This window comes from Spea bombifrons, chromosome 3, assembly GCF_027358695.1.
Source record: "Spea bombifrons isolate aSpeBom1 chromosome 3, aSpeBom1.2.pri, whole genome shotgun sequence".
Lineage (NCBI taxonomy): Eukaryota > Metazoa > Chordata > Amphibia > Anura > Pelobatidae > Spea > Spea bombifrons.
This window is the reverse complement of record NC_071089.1, coordinates 62,171,380-62,196,970: the sequence shown is the minus strand read 5'-3', so window position 1 is coordinate 62,196,970 and position 25,591 is coordinate 62,171,380. Positions and strand designations below refer to the sequence as shown.

General features: G+C 38.6%; 1 protein-coding gene across 1 annotated transcript in view; it reads right to left on the bottom strand.

Annotated features, from left to right (window-relative positions):
- Positions 1-499: 499 nt before the first annotated feature.
- The window catches only part of REV3L (REV3 like, DNA directed polymerase zeta catalytic subunit), a 68,396-nt gene continuing 43,304 nt past the window's right edge, over positions 500-25,591 (bottom strand). Inside the window, exons 13-32 of the mRNA XM_053460038.1 lie at positions 21,154-25,369; positions 15,173-16,068; positions 13,933-14,012; positions 13,675-13,800; positions 13,168-13,357; positions 12,722-12,830; positions 11,966-12,081; positions 11,181-11,299; positions 10,536-10,654; positions 10,148-10,289; positions 9,554-9,798; positions 9,231-9,339; positions 8,756-8,962; positions 7,862-7,971; positions 7,535-7,649; positions 4,510-4,647; positions 4,198-4,388; positions 3,731-3,977; positions 2,019-2,228; positions 500-1,669 (exon numbers count right to left, since the gene is read on the bottom strand). Coding sequence (XP_053316013.1) covers positions 1,529-1,669; positions 2,019-2,228; positions 3,731-3,977; positions 4,198-4,388; positions 4,510-4,647; positions 7,535-7,649; positions 7,862-7,971; positions 8,756-8,962; positions 9,231-9,339; positions 9,554-9,798; positions 10,148-10,289; positions 10,536-10,654; positions 11,181-11,299; positions 11,966-12,081; positions 12,722-12,830; positions 13,168-13,357; positions 13,675-13,800; positions 13,933-14,012; positions 15,173-16,068; positions 21,154-25,369 — 7,826 coding nt within the window. The 3' untranslated portion in view covers positions 500-1,528. The remainder of the gene's footprint in view (positions 1,670-2,018; positions 2,229-3,730; positions 3,978-4,197; positions 4,389-4,509; positions 4,648-7,534; positions 7,650-7,861; positions 7,972-8,755; positions 8,963-9,230; positions 9,340-9,553; positions 9,799-10,147; positions 10,290-10,535; positions 10,655-11,180; positions 11,300-11,965; positions 12,082-12,721; positions 12,831-13,167; positions 13,358-13,674; positions 13,801-13,932; positions 14,013-15,172; positions 16,069-21,153; positions 25,370-25,591) is intronic.

The following is a 25,591-nucleotide window of genomic DNA, read 5'->3' as shown; positions in this document are numbered from 1 at the left end:
GTGTGTTTTTTTTAAAGGAGATAAATCACATTGGTTGATACATAATTGTAGCTGTAAAAGTAAACCAAATACATTAATTTAACAGGCTGAGACATCAAAAGAAATAACAGATGACAAATTCACACCACTGGCTGTACGGAGCTCCTGGTGTGACTACCACCTGTGCCAATGTGAGGTTTAGATGTTAAATCAGCACACGCTGGACTGTGATTGAGAGATTTTGTCGCTAAATATATGGGTATATTTGAGCAGCTACTGAATTATGTTTTTTTGGGGAGGGATGTGTGGTGGTTGGGCCCTGGGAGTTGAATTGGTTGGCTTGCAACCTTAATCTTTGCCAGAACTCTAGATTTTAGACGGATCGTCGTATGGAACTCAATATATCCTATCAAGTGAACTGTTTGTACCTCTTGTTTTTAATGCACTTTGAGGGGGACAAAAAGTTAATCATAAAAAGTTGAACATGATGTTACATGGGATTCAGAATACCACCATGTCAGAAATTTTATTACATTTTAATAGTTTCCATTGTAACTTTTCAAACAATTTCCAGTTTAGAAAACAATACACTGACCACATAATCTTTTTTTTTTCCATTTTATACAGTTATACAAATTATCTAAGTACACTGATGTGTTCAGGATGATGGCAAATAAGATTTAACTGTACATAAGGAAAGAAAATATTTTAAGCATATTTAGAAACCATAGAAATGTCTATACAAAACAAGCAAAATGGAATAAATCTTCTATTTAAAGTATTGCAACAGTCCCACAGTTTTGTAACAAAAAAGGTCTTTGCACAGTTCCTCACAATGCCCCATAAACAGCTAAAAAGCAAGACAGCTATATTTAGATTTATTTTCTATTATTTTTGTGTTTTTTTATATGAAAATGACTTTTGAAATGCTGAACAGGAATACAATTTGCACGGTCTAATCAAAGTAATAACAAAACAAAAGTTATCTGCATGGAGCATAACAGAGGAAATATACTTACTAGCTTCCAAATGATCTGTATAAAACCCCATTGCACATTATTTTTACTCGGTTGTTTCAAAAGTAAAAAAGGTATATTTACAAGATATTTTGCAATTAACGTTAGAAAGAAAACGGGTGCTCTAGAATTCAGAGGAAGCCGGCTACCTGATATGTCAGAGCTGTGTTCTTCTATCAGGTTTCTGTAAAATCTCAGTGCCTCTTCCCCGGCACTAAACAAAGGCTTTTGTAAGAAATGGATTTACATGATGATTCTCGCTAGTTTAGCCGCCTGTCGCTATAAAATATTATCTTACAAAGTTGAAATAAAGAGAGAGAGAGAGAGAGAGAGAAAAAAATCTTTGTACATTGTATAAAGATAGCAATACCTTGGTAAATCGCAGCATCAAATGGAGATAAATGTTACACTGAATAATATTAAATAAGAAAAATCATGAAAAACAATGCAATCGGAAAACAGCACCATGCACAATAGTTTTTGTAAAGTGATAAACACTGAAAGAAATAGCACCAGGTATCTTCGAATAGAATTCAAAACTGCTCGAGTAGTTGTCGTAGGTATGGAGCCTTGGACAGTTCACGGCTCACTCTCGATAGCTTGAAAAGGACAGGACAATTCAGGGAAACACATTGAATCTGTTGATCGCGGCATCCCGTGCAGTTCTTGCATAACTGGGAAGGGGAGACAGGGATTTATATGAAATGAGTCAACGTAGGCCACCCCCTAGGCATCATTAATGTGATGGTTAGCATTCGTTGCCATTTAAACATTACACAGAATGCCTGTTCAATTACCAGAAACAGTACCAAAGTCAGATACTTTGAATGTTGGTACAAAGTAACTTTAGAATGAAATTAGGTAGGAATACTCGAGAGAGACCATGGCATTAGCTGAAAGCCATCTGCAATTGGTATTTCGGAACGATTGCGTAGCAGCAATAGGCGGTTTTGGTAATGCAGGGGGTTAATGTGTCATAAAATATTTCCAAAAGAGAAAAATGCCCCAGCCATGTGCGTTTACCTTGACTAGCTGGTCTTGTCTGCACTCCAATTCTCGAATTTCCTGATTGAGAATCACCGAGACGTGTTGCGGCTGACTCCTGCATTTACTGCATATTCCGTGCTGCGTGAGTTCGTCACAAATTGGACAATGCAAAGTTGTGAAATACTGCGAGATTGTGCCTTTTCTCGCATCCAGCTCATTCCGTACAGTGGAAAAGGCCTTCTGTACCTAAATATTATACAAATATTTTAATGTTATTGCATGGAACCAAAAATACTCCCTGCAGTGTGATCTCTTTTTAGGGGTTTTGTACCATGACCCAGAGGAAGACCCTATAGATAATTTCAAGGCAATAGTTTAATCAGTTGCTTTAATAAAAATAAAAGTTGACCCCAAATAATCAAAGATACTTTAAATCCTTAGGGGGGTCTTGTCATAACTTCTGTCTTCTACTATTATCTGTGTGTGTGCGCATGTGTATGTTTGTATTAATATACTTTTTTATTTTTATTTTATTTTTTACATATATTTGGGTGTGTCTTTTTTAGCTTTTCTCCAAAAGACCTTGCTTGTGCTCATGTACTTCTAGATATATTGGATTGCCCAAGAAATTGGGTGCAGGCGCCCGATTGCAGCCATAGAAAATACTGGTAATCACAAACGAAGCACCATATGAGTAAAACAGGAGAGGTGGGGAATCTGGTCACACAGCTGAATAGTTAATTCACACTAAAGAATGAAATTCCTCAATAAAAACAGAATAGAAATGTTTCACTTGGTAAACAGCAATAACCTTCACGTTCAAGGACAGGAGTGTCTGTTGAGCGGTGCACATTCTTAAAATAGCATGCAAGATTTGTGTGTCAAACCTGCTAAGAATATGGTGTAGAATCAAAAGTTCTCCATTGTATGTAATCAAATAATAAAAAAAAACACATTTCAGACATCTGTAAGAAAATTCCATTGTGAATGGCTTAGTTTCATAAGGAAACATTTATAATGTTCTGAGAATTGCATAAAACGAATGTAAAAGTAATAGATTTTTTTGTAAATAAACCTAGAAATAGGCATACACTGATTCATATTCAGCGGTGTAGAATACAAAAGGAGGACAAGTAAGAATATCTCTTCATTCCACATACGCAATTCATGAAACTAGACAAATTTCTAATTGTCAAGCGACTATGCAAGGTTTTTTCTTCAAATAACGTAATTTGGAAACATTCCTATTGTGGAGCTTTACACACAAGTACTTGGATTAAAAATGCGTGTTGGACTATAAACACATTACTTTAATTACATATTCTCATAAAGTCTGAAACTTAGTTTGACAGGGGGGAAACTTTGGGGTCTGTATAGAGATCTCTCTTCACCAGATGTATTTAATGTAATACCGGCTCCTGCAGGCAGGGGAGACTCCAGGCCGTTGTTGGAAAGCCTGATCTCCTGTGTACTCTTTTACAAAATCCTTAGGACATACTTTGTCTTAGTGGTCATCTGAGCTACTTAGTTTAGAACGTAATAGTACTTCCCTAAGGTCTTTACCTTAGCACACTGGTATTATAGATGCGCTACAAAATAATAAACTCCAAAAATACCTTCACATTCTATTAATAAAGCTTTTGGTGAAACCTTTTATGTTCATTTTTTTAACAGACACAGAATGAGGCAAATTAAATCTATCCCACATCCTTTGACTGAAAATATATAATGTTTCTTGAAATCCTTACCCTGGGTAATTCATCATACCAACTGAAGACATCGACCCCAATAAGGGAAAATATTCGGTTTAGCGGGGGAAGTATTTGTTTGGTAATGTAGTAAGTGGCATTTAATCTCAGGTTATGATCCTGTAGGACATCGATGGGCCGTCTCACAAGTTGGATGAGAGGTACTCCAGGAATTCCATACACTATAACATACGGAACCCTTTCGCCAACTCGAGGCTCCGAGCGACGGTCATAGGCCACCATTTTCCTGTGTATATTTAAAAAAAAAAAAATGACATTCAAGTATATACACCAAGCCAGCAAGACAAGTTGAACTTTCCAAAAACGTAAGACCTTTCAGGGAGGATTCAGCAGCACAGGGGGATATCTAAAGGCCAAATGTGAAATACAAGAATACTAGAGTAGGAGTTTTTACTGGCAGCCCTCCATGCTTCACAAGCTCGACAAGCTGGCACATTTTGCCTTACCTTGTTAGTTCTAGTGCTGGGACACAAGCTCCAGGTCTATACGCAAAACTTCCTCGGTATTCCTTAGCGAAAATTAGATCCTGCATGCTGGCTTTGCCTTCCAAAAGCTTTAGACATTGTCTCTGGACATACTGTTTGATTTGACTGATATCTCTTGTTTCAAATAGCAGCTTGATTGAACGTTCAAGTATCTAGAAATAATATTATAGTGGTCAGCGGTACGGTATGCATCAAATTAAAAATGATCTGTACATACAGCTACAGAGACAGCTACTAAAAAGGGTTACCATAAAACCAAGCTATTCGGCTTACCTTACCAACAGCAGGGCAGGCGTCTCTTCGAACAGTCTCAATTCCTTTTGCGTCAAAAACTGGATCTTTTTGGTCAAGAGTTTCATACATGTAACCCACATACCTCTTCTTTGTTTGCAAAACACATGGTAAATAGACCTGAAACATGCAACAACCAAGACTGTGTTCATGACGCCATGCCAATAAATAAATAAAATACGATTGCATTTATTTTCCAGTGGAGATGATCCAGAGTCCCTTACATTCCGAATCTTACATGAATCAGAGAGATTAAGACCAACAAATTGTATTGTAAGGAAGAATAATGACTAGTAAGATTTATTTGCAAGTGAGTTAAACATATATTCACCAGAAATACAAAAGTTTTACCACCAAATAGGACCTTTATTCTTTTAACAACCATCTCTTTGCTGCAATGAGTATACTTAGGGTCCTTGTATTCATGATTGATCACAAATGCAATTTCCCTTACCTCTTTTGCACCCCCTCTTTTACACTTTCCTGTTGTCCATAGGCTGAGCCTAAAAATTCAATTACTCCCATGGTTTGCATACCTACCAAATATCACAATCTTCTATTGTTTTATCAACCGTTAAGTCAGACCCCAAAAAGATCTTATTACATATGACCTAATAAAGCAATCTTTATGTGGTCAATTACAAAGAGCTGAGTTGGATGTGTTTATACTTCAGGGAAGTTTAATATATTTAATCAATATGAAAGTTCTCACCCTACTCTTACCAGAACAAATTAACAGAATGTAATTTCAGGCAGCAATTTAACCCTTTCTTTATGGAGAGTTTTGTACCAAAAAAACTGAGACTTTTTCAGCATTTTACTCCTTGTCCCCCAAGGACAGATTTCTAGATGTATAGTGCAACATTTAGTATGAAATACATGTTAACATTTAGAAAATGTAAAACCATGTAAAAATGGTCCCCAAACCACTTCAGTTAACCAAAAAATAATAAAAACCCAACAAGCATGATTATTTTAATGTTTTTTTGGAAGTAATGGGGCACAAAATGGAGCATTGCCTGTTCCCGTTTCCAAACTTGAAATTTTGAGAAGCCTCATTTGGGAGTGCTTACTAGCTCACCAGCTCAAAATAACCTCACAAAACTAAATATTTTTGGAGAGAAGGCCAGCCAGTGTTTTTCACTAGGAGCAACCAGTTGGTCACCCATCCCTGGCAAAGTGAGCCGTAGCGTTAATTTTTGTTGCTTTTTTTCAACAAAACTTTCCAAGTTTCTTAGGATTGTTTGCACAGATTACAAGCAACTGCGAAGAAACCCATTAAAATTCAGCTGCATCTCTAGATTACAGAAATACCCCACCCGTGGGGTAAAGGACACGCTAAATGAGACATATTTATCTTTTAGGCCTCCCTAGGGCAGCACACACTGTCACCTTACCCTCCCAGGTACAATAGAAGGAGCTATAAAAAGTGGAAATATATATGGCAGCATATCCCCTAATGCTGTGTGTAGTTGAAGAACAATGGCATACATGGGCCAGTTGGGGAAATCTCCCCCTTGAAACTGTCCCATTGAGCAGTGGGACAACAGGGGGGGGAGTGGTTATAGTTGATCGCCCCCCCCCCTCTACCTGCCAACCTAGGTCTAGTCAAGTATATGTCACTGGGTGTAGGGTATATTTTATTATTTGTGTTTTTTTTTCCTTTTATTGATGTTATTTGCAGGTGTGGGGTGGCTGGTTGCACCATAATGGCTGATCCCATGCAGTGCGTTTACATCTTCACGTTCTCCATTCACGAAGGAAGTCTCAGGTGACCCAGTCTCTGTCCAATCAGCAACCCTCAACTTAAATAAAAATGAAAAAACTTAAATGGAGCACCATGTTCATTGAGAACACAAGGCATCCATTCACAATGTAAACGAGACTTGCGGGAGGGTTAATGGCGGTTCCCAAAGACTGCCTTGGGTAGCAGTGTGCACTGGAGTGTATATGGCTACTTTCTTTATGACTTTCCATGCCTTCATGACAGGTTTCTGGGTAACTTCTTTCCCCAATGACGGCATAGGACGTCAAGAAGGTTTTAACAGTTTAACAGGGAAGAATAATCACTGAAGAGTTCATTTAATGAGTTGTAAAATGTTGGATTAGGTCAAAGAGCTGGCTTTGAAAGTATTACCAGGACTTTAATCGCAAGGAACAGCAGTTATTTTCCACAGAAAGTGGTTGTTTTTGGCTTTCATGTACACTTTCCAGATTGTCAGTGCAGTGCGTGGTTGCAGCTTGCTGTCCAGGGGTTAAATGGGAGGCGGTTTAATTGCACCTCCCCCAACACATTAATAAGGTTTTGGTAGCAGTATAAACTGCTTTGTGTGCCCACTATGTAGGAGGTGAGAGTAGGTTCTCACCCTATTGAGAGTGTGCCTTGACGTGGCGGGTGAGCTTAATTATGCTTTGGCCAATTCATATAACCAAAACCTCTCATTTATATTATGTTTATATATTTGTTGCCAACTTTATTAGGGTGAGAAGCGCAGACAGTATTTTGTTTTTTGTATACATTGTACAGCCAACACACTGTATTTGCAGCATGCTTACACCTGTTTGGTAGGCCTCGTATTATACATTTGTATTATTTGAGCCCGAGACTAGCTTAGCGCACCAACATTTTTTCTTTTCCCTGTTTGCACATATTTGAGGTTGTTGGCTCCTCATCAGTCTGGTTGCAGCTTGCTGTCCAGGGGCTAAATGGGAGGAGGTTTAATTGCACCTCCCCCAACACATTAATCTGGTTTTGGTAGCAATATAAACTGCTTTGTGTGCCCACTATGTAGGAGGTGAGAGTAGGTTCTCACCCTATTGAGAATGTGCCTTGACGTGGCGGGTGAGCTTAATTATGCTTTGGCCAATTCATATAACCAAAACCTCTCATTTATATTATGTTTATATATTTGTTGCCAACTTTATTAGGGTGAGAAGGGCAGACAGTATTTTGTTTTTTGAGCGCAGTGCGTGGCACAGACTATTTTTGCTATGTATTTCGCCTTACCTTTTCAAACTTCAGTTTCACTGGTTTTGGATTAGTAGCTGTCACAGCTTCTGCAATTTCTTGTCCAATCTTGAAGGACTGCTCCTTGGTGGCCCCTTTTAGCAGCACGAACATGCTACAGATAAATAATTATACTTAAGTCGGTTTAACATAAAACAATACCATTTGAACTGCCTGAAAATACGAGTACAATGCTCTTTCATTTTCAAATTTTTGCATACTACCCTTAAATTATAACAGGAATATTCATTCCTAACATAGGGCTCACAACGTTCGTTACCTTAGATTTTGCCAAACAACAACACGGTGATGTTGTATTGGGATTACCTGTCTGTGTCACCATACACAACTCTGGCTCCCCACTTCTTTGTGTCATTGACAAGCTTTATAGCACGTTCCAAGGTCTCCCGGGCCTTGTGGACAATACTGTCTCCAATCTACGGCAAACAAAACAATGAGCAACATTAACGTTACGAAGCATGCTTGAAGCAGTGGAACCCTCAGATATGTCGTCATTCTCTACCGAACAAGTGCCAACTCACAAATACGAATCCATCCTAAGAAGATTTTGTGCAGTGGCGGAATTGTGTCACAATCTGCTGTTGTCAGTCAGCTGCTGAGGCTCACATCACATTCTCTGCCAAGCTGTCTCAAATTAGCTATCCAAAAACACAATATATTCTTACCAAAGACCTATCTCCCCTCCACAAGTTCAACTAGATGAGAAGTAGCCTACAAATAGCTCTCCAGCTGTCATGAAACTACCATGACGCTCAGCAAACATCCTAAAGGCATAACGTCCTTGAGAAGTGTCATGGAACTTAACTAAATAAATGAATCCGGGATGAACAACTAGTATGCTGTGTGTGAATTATAAGAATTGCTTAAAAAATCATGAGATTTTAGTTAGAGACCAAGATTCCCTTTATCCTACTAAAAAGAAAACCAAAGCCAAATACATTAATAGAACTGTACAACATAACCATTTTCATGATCTGCTTGTGTTTATTTCTGTACATTATGAAAGATAAATGTAAAGTGCAGGGAGGAAGCAAAAATACAAAGAAGTGGCAGCTGAAACATTCAGGAATCCAGGCATGTTCCTGGAATCTGTAAATCACTGGTAAGCTCTTCATTACTTGACCCAACACATAATTTCATATATAAGGTAATCATCTGCCCCTAAATGTGACATGACAGAAGAAAGATGACCATCCCTACCTCTACACATGGCATCCTCCCAGAGAAGTTAGCAGCAGTATAGCCAAAGGTAACATTGGCAATCAGCTTAAGTCCAAGTTGGCGAGCATCAAGCAATCGGCTTAAACCTTTATCCTTTTTATATTCTTTCATTGACTGTTTCACCATTATTCGAGTCTTCAGAATCTCTTCAAGCATCCTTGGCAACACTCCTTTTCTGACAGAAGACTAAAAGAAATTGAAATGGCCTGAATATAAAACAATAGTTCTAGCTGGAAACAGCAAAAAATTTCGATGTTTTATTTGTGAGAGCTATATTTATATATATATATATATATATATATATATATATATATATATATATATATATATATATATATATAGGTGAAGAAAAATGACTACATTTCAGCTTAAGATGAACACTTGAAAAGGCTCTTCCTAACTATATCAGCACAATTATAGTTGCTATTATAGATCGAAACTCTCGGTTTTTCACCTTCACAAAAGCGATCCCATTAGGCGACACTGTAATATCCCGTCGCATCTGGTAAAGCAGATCGGGAGGAACACGCAAAGATGTGCAGCCAAATTTGAACTCGTCGTTTCTGAAAATTAAGCAGCAAAATCACATAAAAAATCATGGAAAAAAATATTATACTATTCAAAAGGAGCATATCATGTTTTGTCTTATTTTAATAAAATGTAATAGTAATAACAATTCTGTACTGTTATAAAAGTAAAATTACATTAGAAATGCACGCAATAGCACTATTCGCCTGACAAAGGAAAAAATACGGAATGTAAATGTGCAGAGCTTACTTTCCCAAGCTCTCTATGTGTCCCAAACAGGTGGAGTAGCAGTAGTTGTATGCGATTACGATAGATGGGTACAAGGACTGGAAATCCAGCACCAAAATGGAGTTGCTGTAGAATTTAGACTCTGGCTCCATGACGAGAGGAATACACTGAGGAGCTCTCATCTGGGACCGCTGCTGGACAGTTGGAGTGACAGCGATGTAGTTCATTGGCTTGGCGATACGTAGCATCATTGACTCAACACGGTACTAAGCAACATAAAATAAAGCATGGGCAATTGTTAATGCCATTTAAACGTATCCTTTTCCTAAGCACATATTCTAAAAAGATGCACTGTAAAATAAGTAGGAAAAGGAGACCTTCTCGAAGTAATGCGGTGATGCATCCATGCTTCTGTTGAATGGATGGAGGTCAGAAATATATTATCTTGCTATACGGCAGATGGAAGAGTGGACATAATCTAACAACAACATTACGCTTCCTACTTTAGACCTTTTATCTGCTGCAGTGTGGCTGAGTAATTAAGTGGAATTAAGCTTTGTTTTAACAAACCAACCTCAGTCATCTCAGCATTTATCCCCTGATCTCCCCCTTTACCTGCGACCCTCGCGTCAAAACATGCAAAAACTGAATCCCGAAGAGTCTAGCCAATTCACTGGTTCTCCCAATAAGATCCAACTGTTCGAGCAGCTGAAGGGTTCCACGGACACGACTGATGTAATGATCAGTCATTCTCCATCTGAGAAATAAAATCATAAACAGATTGAACATATATATATTTAAATAGGTATTGCTTAATATTTTACAAACTTCTAAATATTTTCAGTAAAGCCTCTAGTAATTTCATGGTAAAAGAACACCATTATTGTCGTAAATCTTATATATGCGAAATGTGGTATTTATTGTAGCTCATCACAACCAACTCTCCAAAATATAATTTCTGTAACATTCTCCAAAATATAAAAAAGTAGAAATCAAGCATTACCTGTACACATCTGTTTTATTATCGAACCAGTCTGACAATGTTCGAAAACTAAATAGGGGGTATCTTTGATGAAGCACATGGAAGGCCACGTTTTCAAAGGTGTAATTAGTCAAAGCCACCTGAAAAACAAAAATAATGAAATATTAGGATTGAGATTTTTTTTTTCCTTAAACAATGCCTGTGTCGATATAGAACTCTGGCGCAATTCATCACAGAGTGGTAAAGATGACCCTTTAGAGGGAGGTTAGATCACTGCAAAAATACATCATGTGTGATATAACGAAACAAGACCAGTGGTCTTGGTGACAAAGCAATTAATTACTGTTTAAATTGCATTTTTGATCACAAAAGCTGCCACTGACAACAGTATGGTAAAGTACTTTGTTGTATACCTTGCCAGTTCCTTGAGACGTATTTAGTTATGTGGGTCTCTTCTTTCTGCGATATAGTCGCTAGCCTCAGAGGTTTACAAAAGCCAAAGGTGCCCTTATTTTGTTGGTGAAGCAACTTCAAAAAACTTTTTCTGTGGGTGCTGGGTACCCACAGATACAATTGACAGGAGCTTCCCACAAACTAAATAGTCACGCTAAACCCACAGCTGTAAAATGACATCGTATTCGAAGAGTACTGTATGTTTCCTATTACCTCACTTCTCAACATTCTCCAGACATTCAACACAACCCGACCAACTATATTTATTTCACTCATAGTGTCAGCGCCATATTCGTCCTGTTCGGAAGTAAACCGGTTTTCATTTTTATCATCTACAAAACAAAAAAAGAAAAGCATTTTAATAAAATGTCATGAAAGAGCAATTGCAAAGTAGAATTATCACTTAATAAGGATTTCCTCCATTTAAATTAGATACGACTTTTATTGAAAAGATAGAGGCAGTTTATCTCTCTGCTGCCACACAACTAAGTAACACTGGCTAGCACTAATTTGTAAGATCGCCTCTCTGGAGTTGACGGATACAGAACAAGCTGTCTAATGAGGGGACTCTCAGCTTTTGTTAGATTGGTACTTTTTTTCTTGCATAGATCACTAACACAATGAAAGATCTGCAGCTACTAACAAGGCAGACACACTAGCATTCTTTTAGCAAAAACCAAAAAAAATCCTCAAAAATATAGGGAGTACATTTACTGTATGCTTTTCCTATGCACAGAGTTTGCTTACCCAGTGTAAACACCACGGAGGGCAAAGTTGAAAATTTAGTATGACATTTCATTTACACATTATCATAAGGATACGCACGATCTAACTTCAGGAAACCTTGGAGTACACATGCCTGTGCCATGAATAACAATTTTAAATGCAGTGAAAATTAAATATATATATAAATATATATATAAATAAATTCTGGACACTTTTTATATTTTCCTTCAAATTCTTATTCTCTTCTCTAGATCACCACCATGGATACCCACCAGGTATCCTGGACATCTGCTGGCAGAGATTCACATCGAGAGCTGATGCCCGCTGTAGAAGGTAACCCCAGGAGTGCATCTGGACCTCATATCCCAGAAGAATATCTGGATCATACCTGGGTAAAAATAAAGAATGAATTTATGTAAAAAAACAAAAACAAAAAAAAACAAAAAAACACACGTATAGATCTAACGATCCATTTATAGCTAAAGCGGCATACAATATCTTAAAGCGCGGGTCCGTTAAAAGAATTTGAACTCTGCAAGACATTTTAAGTTTCACAGCAGTGAAACAATCATTGGAACATCTGCACTCATCACAAGAATTAGGTACAATCCAGATCAGAATAAAAGCAAATGTTGTATCTTTTTGTCTGCATTCCTTAAAAAAAAACAAAAACCTGTATATAATGCAGAAAAACATGGGGGTACATCACATTCAGTGCTTTCTTAAAAGCCACCCACTCAAACATCATGAGGTTAACAATTTATGGATGCGAGACTGAGCAGGCATATTTGATATTGTAATTTCTTCTGAAGGCAGGGGAGCAGTTATAACCCGAGGCTCCACAGCAGCCCTACGCTCAAAAAGTGTCCTGAGAAACAAAGGAAACAAGTTTTCATCTGTCCATGCACATGCCTAAACACTGCCATTACTTATGATGGACTTTAGTGTTCATAGCGGAACAATATAGTTTTCCACGAGCCAGGGCTGCAACATGCCACTATGTCATATGATTGCACACGCTTACATACCTTCTGACCAGATCTAGCAACTTCTCAAAGAGCTCCTTCTCATCTGCTGCATATGTGACTTCAAATCCTGAAACACCCGATCTGGTAAGTAGTGGAGCTGATCTTTTAGCTGGGGAAACAATGACTCATTAGAAAAGTGTAGTCCTTGTGTATCAATGTCCATTTCCCCTATGTGGAATGGCTTTTCAGCTTTTCATAAAATCTCCATCTGTTTCAACATGTCACAAACCTGCATGCCCACCCCATTCAAATAAATCATAGTTATTTCAAATTGGCACACTTGGTAGCTGAAAATCAGTAACACAACTAAAGTGGGGAAAAAAGCAAAATACAAAACACACGGTAGAGCTGCATCCCAAAAAATAAATGGCTAAAACCAATGTTTTCACAATGACCGGGATTATACAAGCCAACACGAAATGTCATGGTTGTGAATATATGCGCACCTTCACCAGATGTGGCCTCATGGCTAACCACAATGGCACCAGTAATCTCTGTCCTGTTGCTACCAGGTAGCAGTGAGTCTGAAGACAGGCAGTAGAACAAAGCACAGATCGGGTCAAATTCTGGATCTGGTTCCAAGTCCCGTCTCGTCCTTGCATGTAATTCCATACACATAAGAGTCAGGTGCTGCACCTACAGCAAAGAGACAAAGGTTCCCTTGATGTCAATATTGATTGTTCATGAAGCCTCCAATCCACAGCTCCGAAAAAGACAACACGGACCTCAGATTTCCTATCTGATGAACAGAATTTAGAAGGGAAAAAGTCTTCGGTGTGACTTTTAATGTTTTACGTTAGCAACACTTCCCCTTTTCATCGGTTCTCAAACATATTTTAATGACTTTAATATGTTACGGAAACAAAAAGGAGTGCCCTAGCAGCCTTGAGCACACAGTTGGCTCAAGTCATCCTGGCAAACAATGACTTTGGAGTAATATTTGGGAGCATTACCTCGTGTAGGGCTTTAGCTTCCTGTAGGTTTTGTGCGCTGACTTTGAATCCATACGAGTTATTGAGGGACGGTCCTTCTATCTGAGAAGTTTCTTTTTTCACATGTGCCATAGCCGCAAACTGATTCTTTGAAAAACAAAACAAAGATCAAACGGAGGGAAAGAAACCAAGTATTAAGCAAGTAGAAAAGGTCATGCTGTCTGACGCGTGTCCGACAACGGTTTTCTTTTGGAGCAATTTTATATCTGAAATACTTACCTTCATCTGAGTTGTTAATAGTACCCTTCGCAGTTTATTTGGATTAGCTCTTCTCTGACTCATTTTTTGCCATCTTGGTTCTAGAGTGAAGTGAACAAAAATGGATAAACAAAAGGATTAACAAAATAAAAAAATACTCAAAATACCCCTCTTATTAACCAGATCTCAATGTTTCTATGTTTTTGTACATGAACCAAACATGCCAGTGCTCAAAGACTGCATTAAAAAGCATTTTAGTTAGCACTGTAAGTCAACAATGGATAAGAGAATATTAAAGAACTGTGATTTGGTATAAATGGATATAGCCTTATTAGCGCAGGAGAAAATATAGTCCTTAGTTTAAGTTGCTCTTATTGGTTTTATTGGGTATATATAGAAAGAGAGACCTAAGAGGAAACAAAGAATTCATTTTTGTATGAAGAATCTTTCAAATTGGATTAAATTACAATCTTAAATTACTATTCTACTTGGGCGGAATAAATCAAGACATTTGAGGCAGCGGCTATTAAAGGGGTAATTGTACGTTGGTTTCCACATGTGGTTCTCAAGGACGGCTGGGAAGGCAGGACACATCAAAAATGTCACGTGTTGATTTATCATCATCCAACTGGATGTGACTAAACAAATCTGTGCACAGACAGGTGGCTTTATTTAGTGCATGTGGCTGCAAAATGTAGATTTGGAAAATTCCACAGACCCACAACAAAGCAACAATTATCTGTTAATTGTTAATTATATTGTTTTATTAACATAATTTATTACTCATTGAAAGGGATTTAAATTGACATTTCACTACATAAAAAAAGCTAGTAAAATGTATAGTGAGATTTTACAAATACATATTTTTCTTCTCAAAAGCAAAGACGTTGTTCTCTGGGTAGAAATGGCTGCTGTTTGTGGGCATGCATGGCACAACATATAATGCATCATGTATATCTGGGAAGCACACGTCTGGTCCTCAAGGACCGCAACCAGGCCATGGACTCTCTGTGTTCCTGCTTGAAGACAAGTAGCTCAATAGATTTTTAATTGAGATTGCTATGCTTAAACTGGGATATGTAAAATGTCCGTTTCCCTTAAGGACCGGAGTCGTGCGAGATACACAGAGGTGTATAAGGAGGAACATGTGCATCCTCTGTAGCATCAGTGAAGCTTGAACATGCACTCACAAACAAAATAGCTTCTCCAAAAGAGTAACGGCATAGGCTTATCAATCTGGTCCTAAGTTTCAGAAGCTTACCTGATGTCACAGGAGTGCAGAGGAGTGCCTCGTGGGCTGCTTCCTCCTGCTTTCTTTCTATGACAGGAGTACTGTGTAAGCAGACATATTTGGATGCGTGCTTGTCCTGATTAAATGGGGAAGGAGACTGCGCACAGAACTCTTTCACTTCGTTTTTTACTAGACCCTCGGGACTTTGACAGTTCATTGCTCCAAAAACATCAGCTGGAGATGTTAAAATATTCTCTTTTTTAAAATCTTTGCTATCTGGGGATACCGGATCCTGCCATGGGGGTAATATCGGGGAATCTGGAGAAGTTGAATTATCCAAGTCTGTAGCATTAGTCATGTCACTTGATTCTGTTTCAGCTGTACTAGGCAACAAATCATTTCTCCTTTCAATAAGTTCCGAGTCTGCAGTATGAAGAGCAGGGGGGGAACTAGCAAAATGAATAGTTACATTATTTTCATTAGCCAAAAGACCTTCTGAACTTGCAGGTTCTGCCACCAAAAGCTGGATTTCTTTTGGGGGCAAGCTGTTGCATCCATTAGGTAAAGGAGTAGTCTTAACACAATTGCTTTCATTAGCTTCTTGGATTGGGGGATCCTTGCAAATACCCTTAGTGGCCTCGTAGAGCTCCTTGGCTTGAATCCACATCTCAACCCTCTGAGGAGCTGGTGCGCTTTTACAAGGCATTATTACCAGCTTTTTATCATCTTCACGATTGGCCTTAGCCTTCTCTCGTTCAACCAGGAGCCGGTTCATCCGAGTTGGAGAGACTGGTCTGGGATTTTGAGTCATCGCAGAAAATGCAGTCTTCCAAAGTCTCAACCCTTCCATTGAGAAGTCGCCTTCAAATTCTGGAAGATGATATGGTAACTTGGTTTCTACTGCAAGAATCCTCCCTCCGACCTCTCTGCAAGAGCAATACATTTAAACATTATACAGGTTTACAGGTATAGGTATACAGCCACATATATTTATAATTAGATTAAAAAGCTGTGTATTATAGGGCACAATATACGTCTGCTGCAACCATACTGCACTTAATGCTGTGTTTTTGACATTAGAAAGAACGCATGTATACCAGCATTATATTATACAGCAATGCATGTGTCATCTCACAGGCAAATATAAAGTAATATCAAGATAGGGATGTCAAAATCCAGACACTACAAGCAGATCGGGAAATTATGTATCCTTGCAAAAACCCAAGGGATATTCTCAATTTGAACCATTTTAGCTAGGCTACTTGTGCTTAAGCTTGTATATGAAAAAATCTGGCCCTTTTGCAGCCTAAAATCATCGCTCTAGTGCTAAGCACAGAAACCTTGGCACATTTTTCCTGTTATTATCATCATCTTGTAAAGGTTTAACTGTATAAAAAGAAAATACTACTTTGGGTTTCTGTTGTGTCATATAACAAACTGTTGCCAGCTAGAATTATGAACGAGGCAACATGTAACATGATTAATAAAAATAAGTCTCAGACACTCAACAGTACCAGGAATGACATTTCGAATGCTGAATTTCGTAACAAACCAGATTAGGTGGAACAGCACCTTTAAAGATCTTTAACTGCTATTTTAAAAGATGCCCCTGAATGGGGGTTATTGCAATCCTGCCCTGAAAAAATGTAATTAAAACACCGATGACCCATCCATGTCAGTTCCCCTTTGTTTGTAAAACAAATCCTCATAACAGAAGAATACATGAATACAAAAACAGCTACAGCATAGTAGATGTGTGCGTTCAGATTTGTACAAACTGCAAATTTACCAGACCCCCCTTATGAATTGGACAAACAAAGCAAAAACGCTCAGAATTTTCATCCAAAACCCATGGGCCCACATATACTCACACTTTCACGCTCTCTAAGCCTTTCCCTACCTTCTCTGCTGACCACTTTCGCAAGTGCCGCCATATTGCCGAGTTAAAGCGAGGGCAAAATGAAAGCACTTCCGGTGTTGCCTTCTCACTGCAAGTGCCGCCATTTTGGCAGAAGTTTCCACCAGGTTATGTCCGTAGATGCGGACAAAGATAGCAGATTGAAGATAAAAGATGAAGAAGATGTAGAAGCCGAAGGGGTCGGCAAAAGCAGTTGTCAACAAAGTCAAAAGTTGTCAACAAAGTCAAAAGTTGTCAACAAAGAAGGTAGGGAAACATTTAGAGAGCATGAGAGAGTGAATGTGGGCACTAGGCAACTGATTTTGTTCCCGAGTTAAATATGACCCTGAATTTTTGGCCCAAACCAAATAAGCGGGGATCAAAATTTGTTGCCCAGAAAAGAATGGGCCAAAAAGGAACAGAATGGTCCAAATCCTTTTTGGCCCATTTGCACAGGTCTACTGCATTGTATTGTGGAGAATTAATTCTGATGTTTCATTTGTGCCAGCCGTTGTCATGGGTTAGCTTTACCCAAGACATCGGACTTTGACTAGAGGAAAATTAAGAGATCAAGATAATCATACTTCAATGGTCTAGTAACTTAAATTTAAAGCCTGCAAAAAACTGCTTAACGACAGGAACACTTACTATCCAATGTGATAAACGTGCAAAAAAAAAGTAGTACATAATCTATGTCAATTTTTTGAACTCCGAGTCAAATCATTTAAAACAAGGGCATTCTGCTAAATGAGGATATGATATTGTTACTTTATGACACTGTATACTAAACGATCAACTATCGCCTCCTAAGCTTCAATGGTGTCGCTGAAATGCCTCGATAGCGAAGCATACAACATCACCGGAAACCCACCGCAGGACGCACTGTGACCGCTCCGGACCACATCCTCATTCCTCAGGAGCGGTCACAAGCGCCACTGTGAGAGATTTTGTCTCTTGCAAGTAGGTGGCGTCCTTTAAAAAAATAAAATTCTGTCTCCAAGAGTGATTAGTAAAATATTGTAAAAAAAAAAATAAAAAAATAAAAATGGACCAAAATAAAAATTGCAAAAAATAAAATGTGGCAACATTTAAAAATAATTACAGAGTGATGTCACCATCAGGAGAGCCATCCAGTTCCAACAAAATTTAAGTCCAAATGTAAATCCAAAAATATTTCTTAAAAAATAGTTTGATTTTATGAGCAAGTGCTAAAATCAGTGCTGCACCTTCCCAAAAATCCTGACATTTCAAATCCCCAGAGGTGTCTACTGTGATGGGGAAAATTGAAGTGGCCGGGTTCAAAGATGTCCCGAACAAGGCATAGGCAAAGACTGACCAAAATGAGAAAAAAAAAGCGCACTTCCCAAATGTGGCGTTTTAGCCCCAAACAACCAGACAAACTCATAGGTGGTATCACTGTACTCGGGAGATGTTGCTGAACATATATTGGGGCGGTGTTTGACATATACAACGAGCTATAAATTCATACCTGAAGTACAATTTGTGTGAAAAAAATACAAATAAAATTACTACCAAACTGGCAAAGGCTGGTGGTAGAATCGTATGCATGGAAAAATATCGGCATTTATATCTTGGGGTGTCTAGTTTTCAAAACTATATGGTTTGATAGGATAAATTGAATTGGGCAGCTTCAAAGATGGTCCAATTGGGACATGGGGACAGAAGATTTGGAAGAAAATGGTTTTGAAATAGCAAAAGGCTATTGCCCTATAACTTGCAAAACAAACTCAGGACAAATAGGTTTTGTAGATGAGTAAAAGATTTTTCAAATAAAAATTAGAAAAATGCTTTTTTTAAATTTTTCTTTTATAGGAAATTAGATATGATACCATTTTTTTATCTGAAGAAAGCTATTCTTGTCCTGAACAAGACCCCAATATATAACTTGTGTGGTTGCACTAAATGGTAGATAAAATTGCAGCTAAACACGAGCACCACAAAAATGTTAAAACAGCCTTGGTCACGAAGGGTACAAAAATAAAAAAAAATAAAAAAGGCATGGTCCTTAAGGGGTTAAAATAACTTTTTGTTTTTGTTTTTTTAACATAAGCACAACACACATGATTATATGTCCTTCATCAAAACAATTCAGACTCCCACAATTTTTTTACCTAAACCTATATTATAGATCTGAAAATTAAAGAAAGGTTTTTTATTATATATATTTTTTTTAACAAACCATTGGGGGGAGGCCTTAACAGTGTGTCTATGCATTAGATAGGTCAGATGACTTTTAACACATAAGTAATCAGGAGCTAGATTTCTTGAACTGTAAGAAATACAGTAAAATAAAATTATATACGTTTCCTCACAATTCCAGGGTAGACCCCAAAAAACGCACATGGATTAAAAAAGTTTTTCAATGTCTAATGGCTCAACCATGTCTGAAGTTTGAGACATCGGCAGCTATCTTGTATACTAAACAGTGATGTGAAAAAATGACGGGAAGGAGCATTCCTAAATTTATTATTCACAAAGAAGACATGTGTTAGAACACGTCATCATTGATATGACTTATTCTTCATGCCCCCAGGGAAAAAAAAAAAAATACTTGTCAAGTAATTAGATTTCCTTGAATTAAAACCACACATGGAGCAGTTCTTTTAAAAAAAAATCCATGAGACTTACGTAAATAAGATGCTTCTGTAATTAATTCAAAATGATTCACCAGATCAACAGCAATTGCCCCTGCCTGATCCAGTGAGCTAGTAGAGCACAATACTTCTTAAGGAGATGAAATAACCTAAAATACGATAAATGCTTCACGTTCTTAAGTCAGTGTTACTGCTTCCACTAATTTGTTGTGGTGCCAAGGCTGATTTATGTCTTTATGTCCTAGGCACTTTTTAGGAGAATCCAGAGGTCCTACTAAAACCTAGATCTCAGACAACCCAGAAAGCTGTTGGATTTTTTAACACATTGAACCACAAAGCAGACCAGACTTGATCCTCCTTTCCCCATCTTATAATAAAACAAACTAGTGACCTTTGTAGAAATAGACATCTACCTGCAGTACTGAGGCATTATCCATTTGTTTTGGAGGATAGGTCCATAGTATTCTTGTGTTTCTGGGCCAAAGAATATTAAAGCAAATCTTCAGATGTGGTACAAATGGCCACAGAAAAAGCTGTGATCTGGCTAGTGGGCATCTTACTGAGTAGCTAAGTTCAAACAGGTCCCAGTATAAAAAATATCGATTAAAAAAAAATGCCACAGAAGAACAAAGTAGTAGTATGCATGACAAAAATAATCCCTTGGTACTTACCAAATATCTATATCCAGATATAAGCTCAGAACCTTAAGTCATCTTGCATTTCTGTTTTGGAGTATAGGAGACAGAACAGGGCTGTGATGGCAGTATCCATTGGCAGTGGGTGGCAGCCAAGTTGCCAGGCAGCAGTTTGTCTCCTGTCAAACCTCCGGTGTCATTTCTATAAAAGACAGCACTGACCAAAGTCAATCTGTACTTGGCCTTTAAAGGGCCCAAGTTCCGTCAGGGTATTTGAAAAACTGACAAGCAAAGGAAGTTTCCAGGAAGGAAACATTACCCTGCTGTGTTCTTTGCTGGAAGGGGGGGAAACAGCGTTTTCTAAGTCTTTAAAGATCAGCCTTTAATATGTGTACACTAAACTGTATGAACTGGATACAGCGGTCATACCCAACATAAATAGTAAGAAACCTCTAAAAAGGGTGTAAATATTAGCAGATCTGTAAGGCAAGCAGCAAACTATTACAGTGGGTGAATATTTATGCCACGGCATCAATTCCGTTCATCAGCTTTTTTGGGATCCTTTATCCTCAAATTCAGCACATACAAAACAGCGAAATAATAATATCACACCTATACATAGGAATACCGATATCATGTGTAAGATGTCATTATCTCACTGAAAGGCAGAAGATCAAAAACAAAAAACCCAGGTCTGTCCAAGCTTCACATGCCATACGGTTCTACCCTGTGAGGAACAACACACGTATATATATATATTGGTGTAATTTCAGTGACTGGCAGCAGTGTTAATAATAATAATACATAATGTTAGCTTGTACCGTGCTGTAGAATACAATTCTAGTTTTATTTGTACATGCTTACTTTGGCTTTTCTGGAGCATCTGAAGGGTTGCTGAAAAATGGTTCTTGATAAATGGTTTCCATTAGGTCATGATCCATTAACGTTGCCATAATTTCTTCACGACTTGGAGGAGACATCAAGGGTCTTAAAATGTGAACAGGTCGAGGTGTTGTGCTCCCATTTTTGGACTGTGATGGGGAACTTATTGATCTTGGTGAACTGTCTGGAGATGGTGTTAAGCCACCACTGTGCCTTGAAATGTACAACTCTAAGTCATCCGACACACAATCCATAAAATCCCCTTCTGGGGAAGAAAGAAGGCCATTAAAGGAAGAATTTGAATTTGGAGGCTGACAAGCTTCAAATGTGCCATCTTTACTTGGAGAATTTGTACCTGCTACACCCCAGCCATGCTCCGAAAAATTAAATGTAGCATCTTTCAGAATACTTTTTTTATTTAGCTTAAACTTGTCTTTGGGGCAGTCTTCTAGCTGTTGGTTCTTAAGTCTATCATTTGGGGACTGAGAGTGGACACTTTGCATAAGTAACCCATTATTCCACTGGTTAAGTAGAGGGCTCTGTTTAATATCAATACATGACCTTTCAAATAAATCCGGGCTGAGAGAACTTGGTCTTAGAAGAGGCTTCATATCTGGGGTCCGTGGTATTTTCTGCAGCGAGTTCTGACTTTCAAGACTTGAACTCTCGTTTTCTGAAACCTGGACAGGAGTGGGGTCGCTTAAAAACTTCTGAGGTAAACTTTGATCAGCTGGAATAAACTGACTCCCAGAGTATAAACTGCATAGACCTGTTTGTCCTACACTGTTTATGTCAAAATTATAGTTATGCTCAGGAGATAAGTTGTCCTCTAGCGCATAGCAGCTTTGAAAGCCAGGGTCAGAGAAAATCCCAGGGCTTCGTTCAGATGAAGAACTTTTGGTCTGGTGATCATTTATATGTTTTACCTCATTGGTTTTCAAATTTTTTGCTCCTTTGGGTTTTGTGCTTCTTGGAGCTCTTGGTTTTTTATTGGGGGTTGCACATTGTGATTTTTTACTTGAGCATTTTGCTTCTGAAGGACAAGTGAAACTTCCTTTAAGCTTTGAAATGGACTCTAGTACATCTGCCACTTTTGCTTTCTGTTTTTTATGAAGCAATTCCTTCAGAACAGCAATTCCAGAGTGCCCGTCAATTGCTTGTGGAGAACCTCCATGAGTGGTTTTCTGTATGGCTTTTGTGCAGGAGAAAATCTCTTTTAAACAATTTTGACTCATTTTCTGTGTGGCAGCTTGGGCTGCATCAATGATTTCTCCCTTTTGTATTTGCTCCCATTGAGACATTTTGACAGGGCTTCGGATGGGTGATGAGAGACCATTCTTAGGCGACCGAACAGTCTCTGGGATGAAAGAATTTGAATCACACTGCTTTGCTGGGTCTTGTGAATTGGCCGTGTGCGGCTGGTTGTTAAATATACACGGGAAAAGTTTTGACTGCAACGTCTCAAAAGCCAAAGAGTCAGGTGATCCCTGCATTTCTTTCAGTTTTCCAATAGGGGACAAAAGTCTTTTTTGAGCATCATTAGGATCTTCCTTATTCAGAAGTGCATTACCCAAGGTAAATTGCGCATTTTGTATTATTTGAGGTAAACTGGAAAAGGAATTTGGTATTGTGTTTTGAGATGAATTCAAATCCCTCATTTGGAACACGCTACAAGCTTGTGCCCTTGTTAAATCAACTTTATGTGGCCCCATTTCTTGGCTCGATGGAAAAGAATGGATATCTTTCTGCTGGTATTGCAGAGGACTTGGAGTTGCGGGGAGACTACAGCCAGAAGAGCTTTCTTGCACGCTGCCTGTGGGGGGTAGCTGGGTAGAATGGAGATGGCCACTTGAAAACCCAGATAAGGTGAAATCTGGATGGCTGGAGGATGGCATCTGTACATCATCACTCGTTTGTGTTACAGGTTCATCCTGTGACTGAGGTCCTATAGTTTCCCCATGCTGAGTACTTGTCTTTTTAACCCTGTCTTTAATCTTTGTGTGCTTTCTTGGTGCCTTCTCGCTTTTCTTCTGTCTTGATTTGCCCTTCTGTTTTTTTCCATCTGTGCCCATCTGATATTGGCTGATTTTGTTCACATGCTTGCTTGTTGCAGAGTGAGGATTTATAACATTTTTCTTCCTAGATTTGTTCGTCTGCATTCTCCTTTGCCTCTTTTTAGCAGAACTGAAATCATCTCCCTTGCCGCTGCCTTCAGCAGAACATTTAAAAAGAGGGGTGTCTTCCACAGGACTGTGCATTATTTCGTCAGCTCTTGGATCAGTTGGAGACCAGCAGCGTGGAGGAGACATATGTATCGGACTTGGGCTTCTCTCTGTAAGAAAACCAAGCTTTGACATGACATCCTTATAATCTGTGTCGCAATCTTCGGTTTCAGTATTATAAGATGGTATGGGAGGAGCAAGAAAAGCACACTTTTGTCTCCTTCTTAAGGGTACATTTTTATTTACTGATATTTTATCCTCTGTCTTTGGAATTCCCCCAAGCTTTTTCTTTGCGGACTTCGGCTTTGTTTTTCTTTTTTGTGGTTTCTTTGGTGCTGTTGGAAATATCGGGTATCTGGTTGCAGGTGAATCTGGCACTTTGGGCCAGAAGTTTTTTAAAGGTGCCATTTTGCTGTACATTTGGATTTTGTCCTCTGTGAGCTTTACCTGCTGTAGACTTGGATCAAGCTTTGCCAGTCTGACTTGCATGTTTTTTCTGCCTTTAAACCGATTTATTATTATGTACTTGATAATTACTGGAGGCAGCTTAGTCGATACTTTCCTGCGCTTGCGCGCCTTTTGACAATTTAGAACATCTTCAGTGTCTTCAGTGGGCTGAGGTAGATTTAATTTAGCAGTGTGCAGACCTGGGCTTTCTTCCCTATCCTCACTTTCAAAATGTGCTTTCCGTTTTGCTCTTAAGGTGTACTTATTTCCATAAAGTGCAAGAGATGGGTCACAATCTGTATTGGCTTCCTCAACAGGACATGGAAAGCTATTAATATTACAACTATTTGTCTGAAACACGCAATCATCCATCATTACAGCTAAATCACAAGAAGGAACCCTGTCAACATCTGGTGGACTTTTGCTACATGCATTCCCTGGTGCATAGCTGCTGTCTTTTGGAGATCCCATATCCTTTAAATCTACAGAGTCTGGGTAGGTGGAACTGTCCATTTGAATATTTTCAGGTACGGTACTTTCTTGAGCTTTATCACTTTGTTTGTCAGACAAGCTTACGGATCCAGCATTGGTTACATTCATTTTCACATCATTTTCATTGGGAGCTTCATTGTTTGCGGAAGCCTTTATTTTTTTTGGTAGCTTCAGTCTTGTTTTTTTAGGGGGCTCCATTTTAGATGACAGCGGCGTAGGTTTTGGCGGTCGGTTTAAACAATTTGAAAGGACGACACTAGGGAAAAACTTGTAATGGGTCACCTGCTGATTGGAATTATTCAGTTCAGTTTTGTGTTCCTGAAACTCCTCATACCGCACCTTAAGTTTATTAAGGCACCCTTCATTAGTGCTGGAGTCCACGGGGTGTGCGGTTATTCGACTTCCCTCTGCACACTGCATCATTTCACAGCTTTCATTTATGGATGCAGGTAAAAAATTACTTAGGGGAGGGCTATTACATTTATCATTTATATCAGCAGATTTTTTTGCTTTGTTGCCCATTTCTGTAAAATTTCTTGAGCTTCTATCCCCTGCACTTTCAACGCCGTGACGGTTTACATGTAAGAAAGTATCCTTATCAACTTTCCTGATGCTGGTAAACTTTCTACTCTGCAAATGCCTGGTCACTGAAGATATGCCTTCTTCGTAGATGTTCTTTTCACTTGAAGGAACAGTAACTACATCAGTTTTGCTTCTGTCTTTAGGGAGGACTTCTGGGTGGTTTGAACTGTTAAACGGTGCAGGATATTTCAGATTGTAAGTGCTATCTTTTGGGAAAGAGTGGACGGAAAGTTCGGGTGCCTTCTCTAAAGCAGATGAGAGCTCCTCCATCAGCCCTTCTTTCTTCAGAACACTGGAGGAAAGTGCACTTGTGTGTTGACACTGAAAGGCCGTTTTAGCAGAAGACTGTGGCTCCAGCGAGGCAACATCTTTATGAAAGAGGGAACTCTTTGATAGCTTGCTTTTTGCAATGACAGAAGAGTGGGTGAGGGTGTTTTCATTATTCAGAGGATTATCTAAAGAAAACAAAAAGTCTGGTTACAAGTCATGTAAGCAAAAAAAGGAAACAGGCACAAATAAGTAAAAAGTGTTTACTCCATAAAACATCCATGTGACTATCATCCTCATTTTGATAAAACAAAAGTACCCAAATTGTTCAGATTGAGGGGAACTGGCTGCGGATGACGCCATGTTTAGGAAGACCCATTTTAAGTGCCGGGTCAATTAGTTTGTGCAAC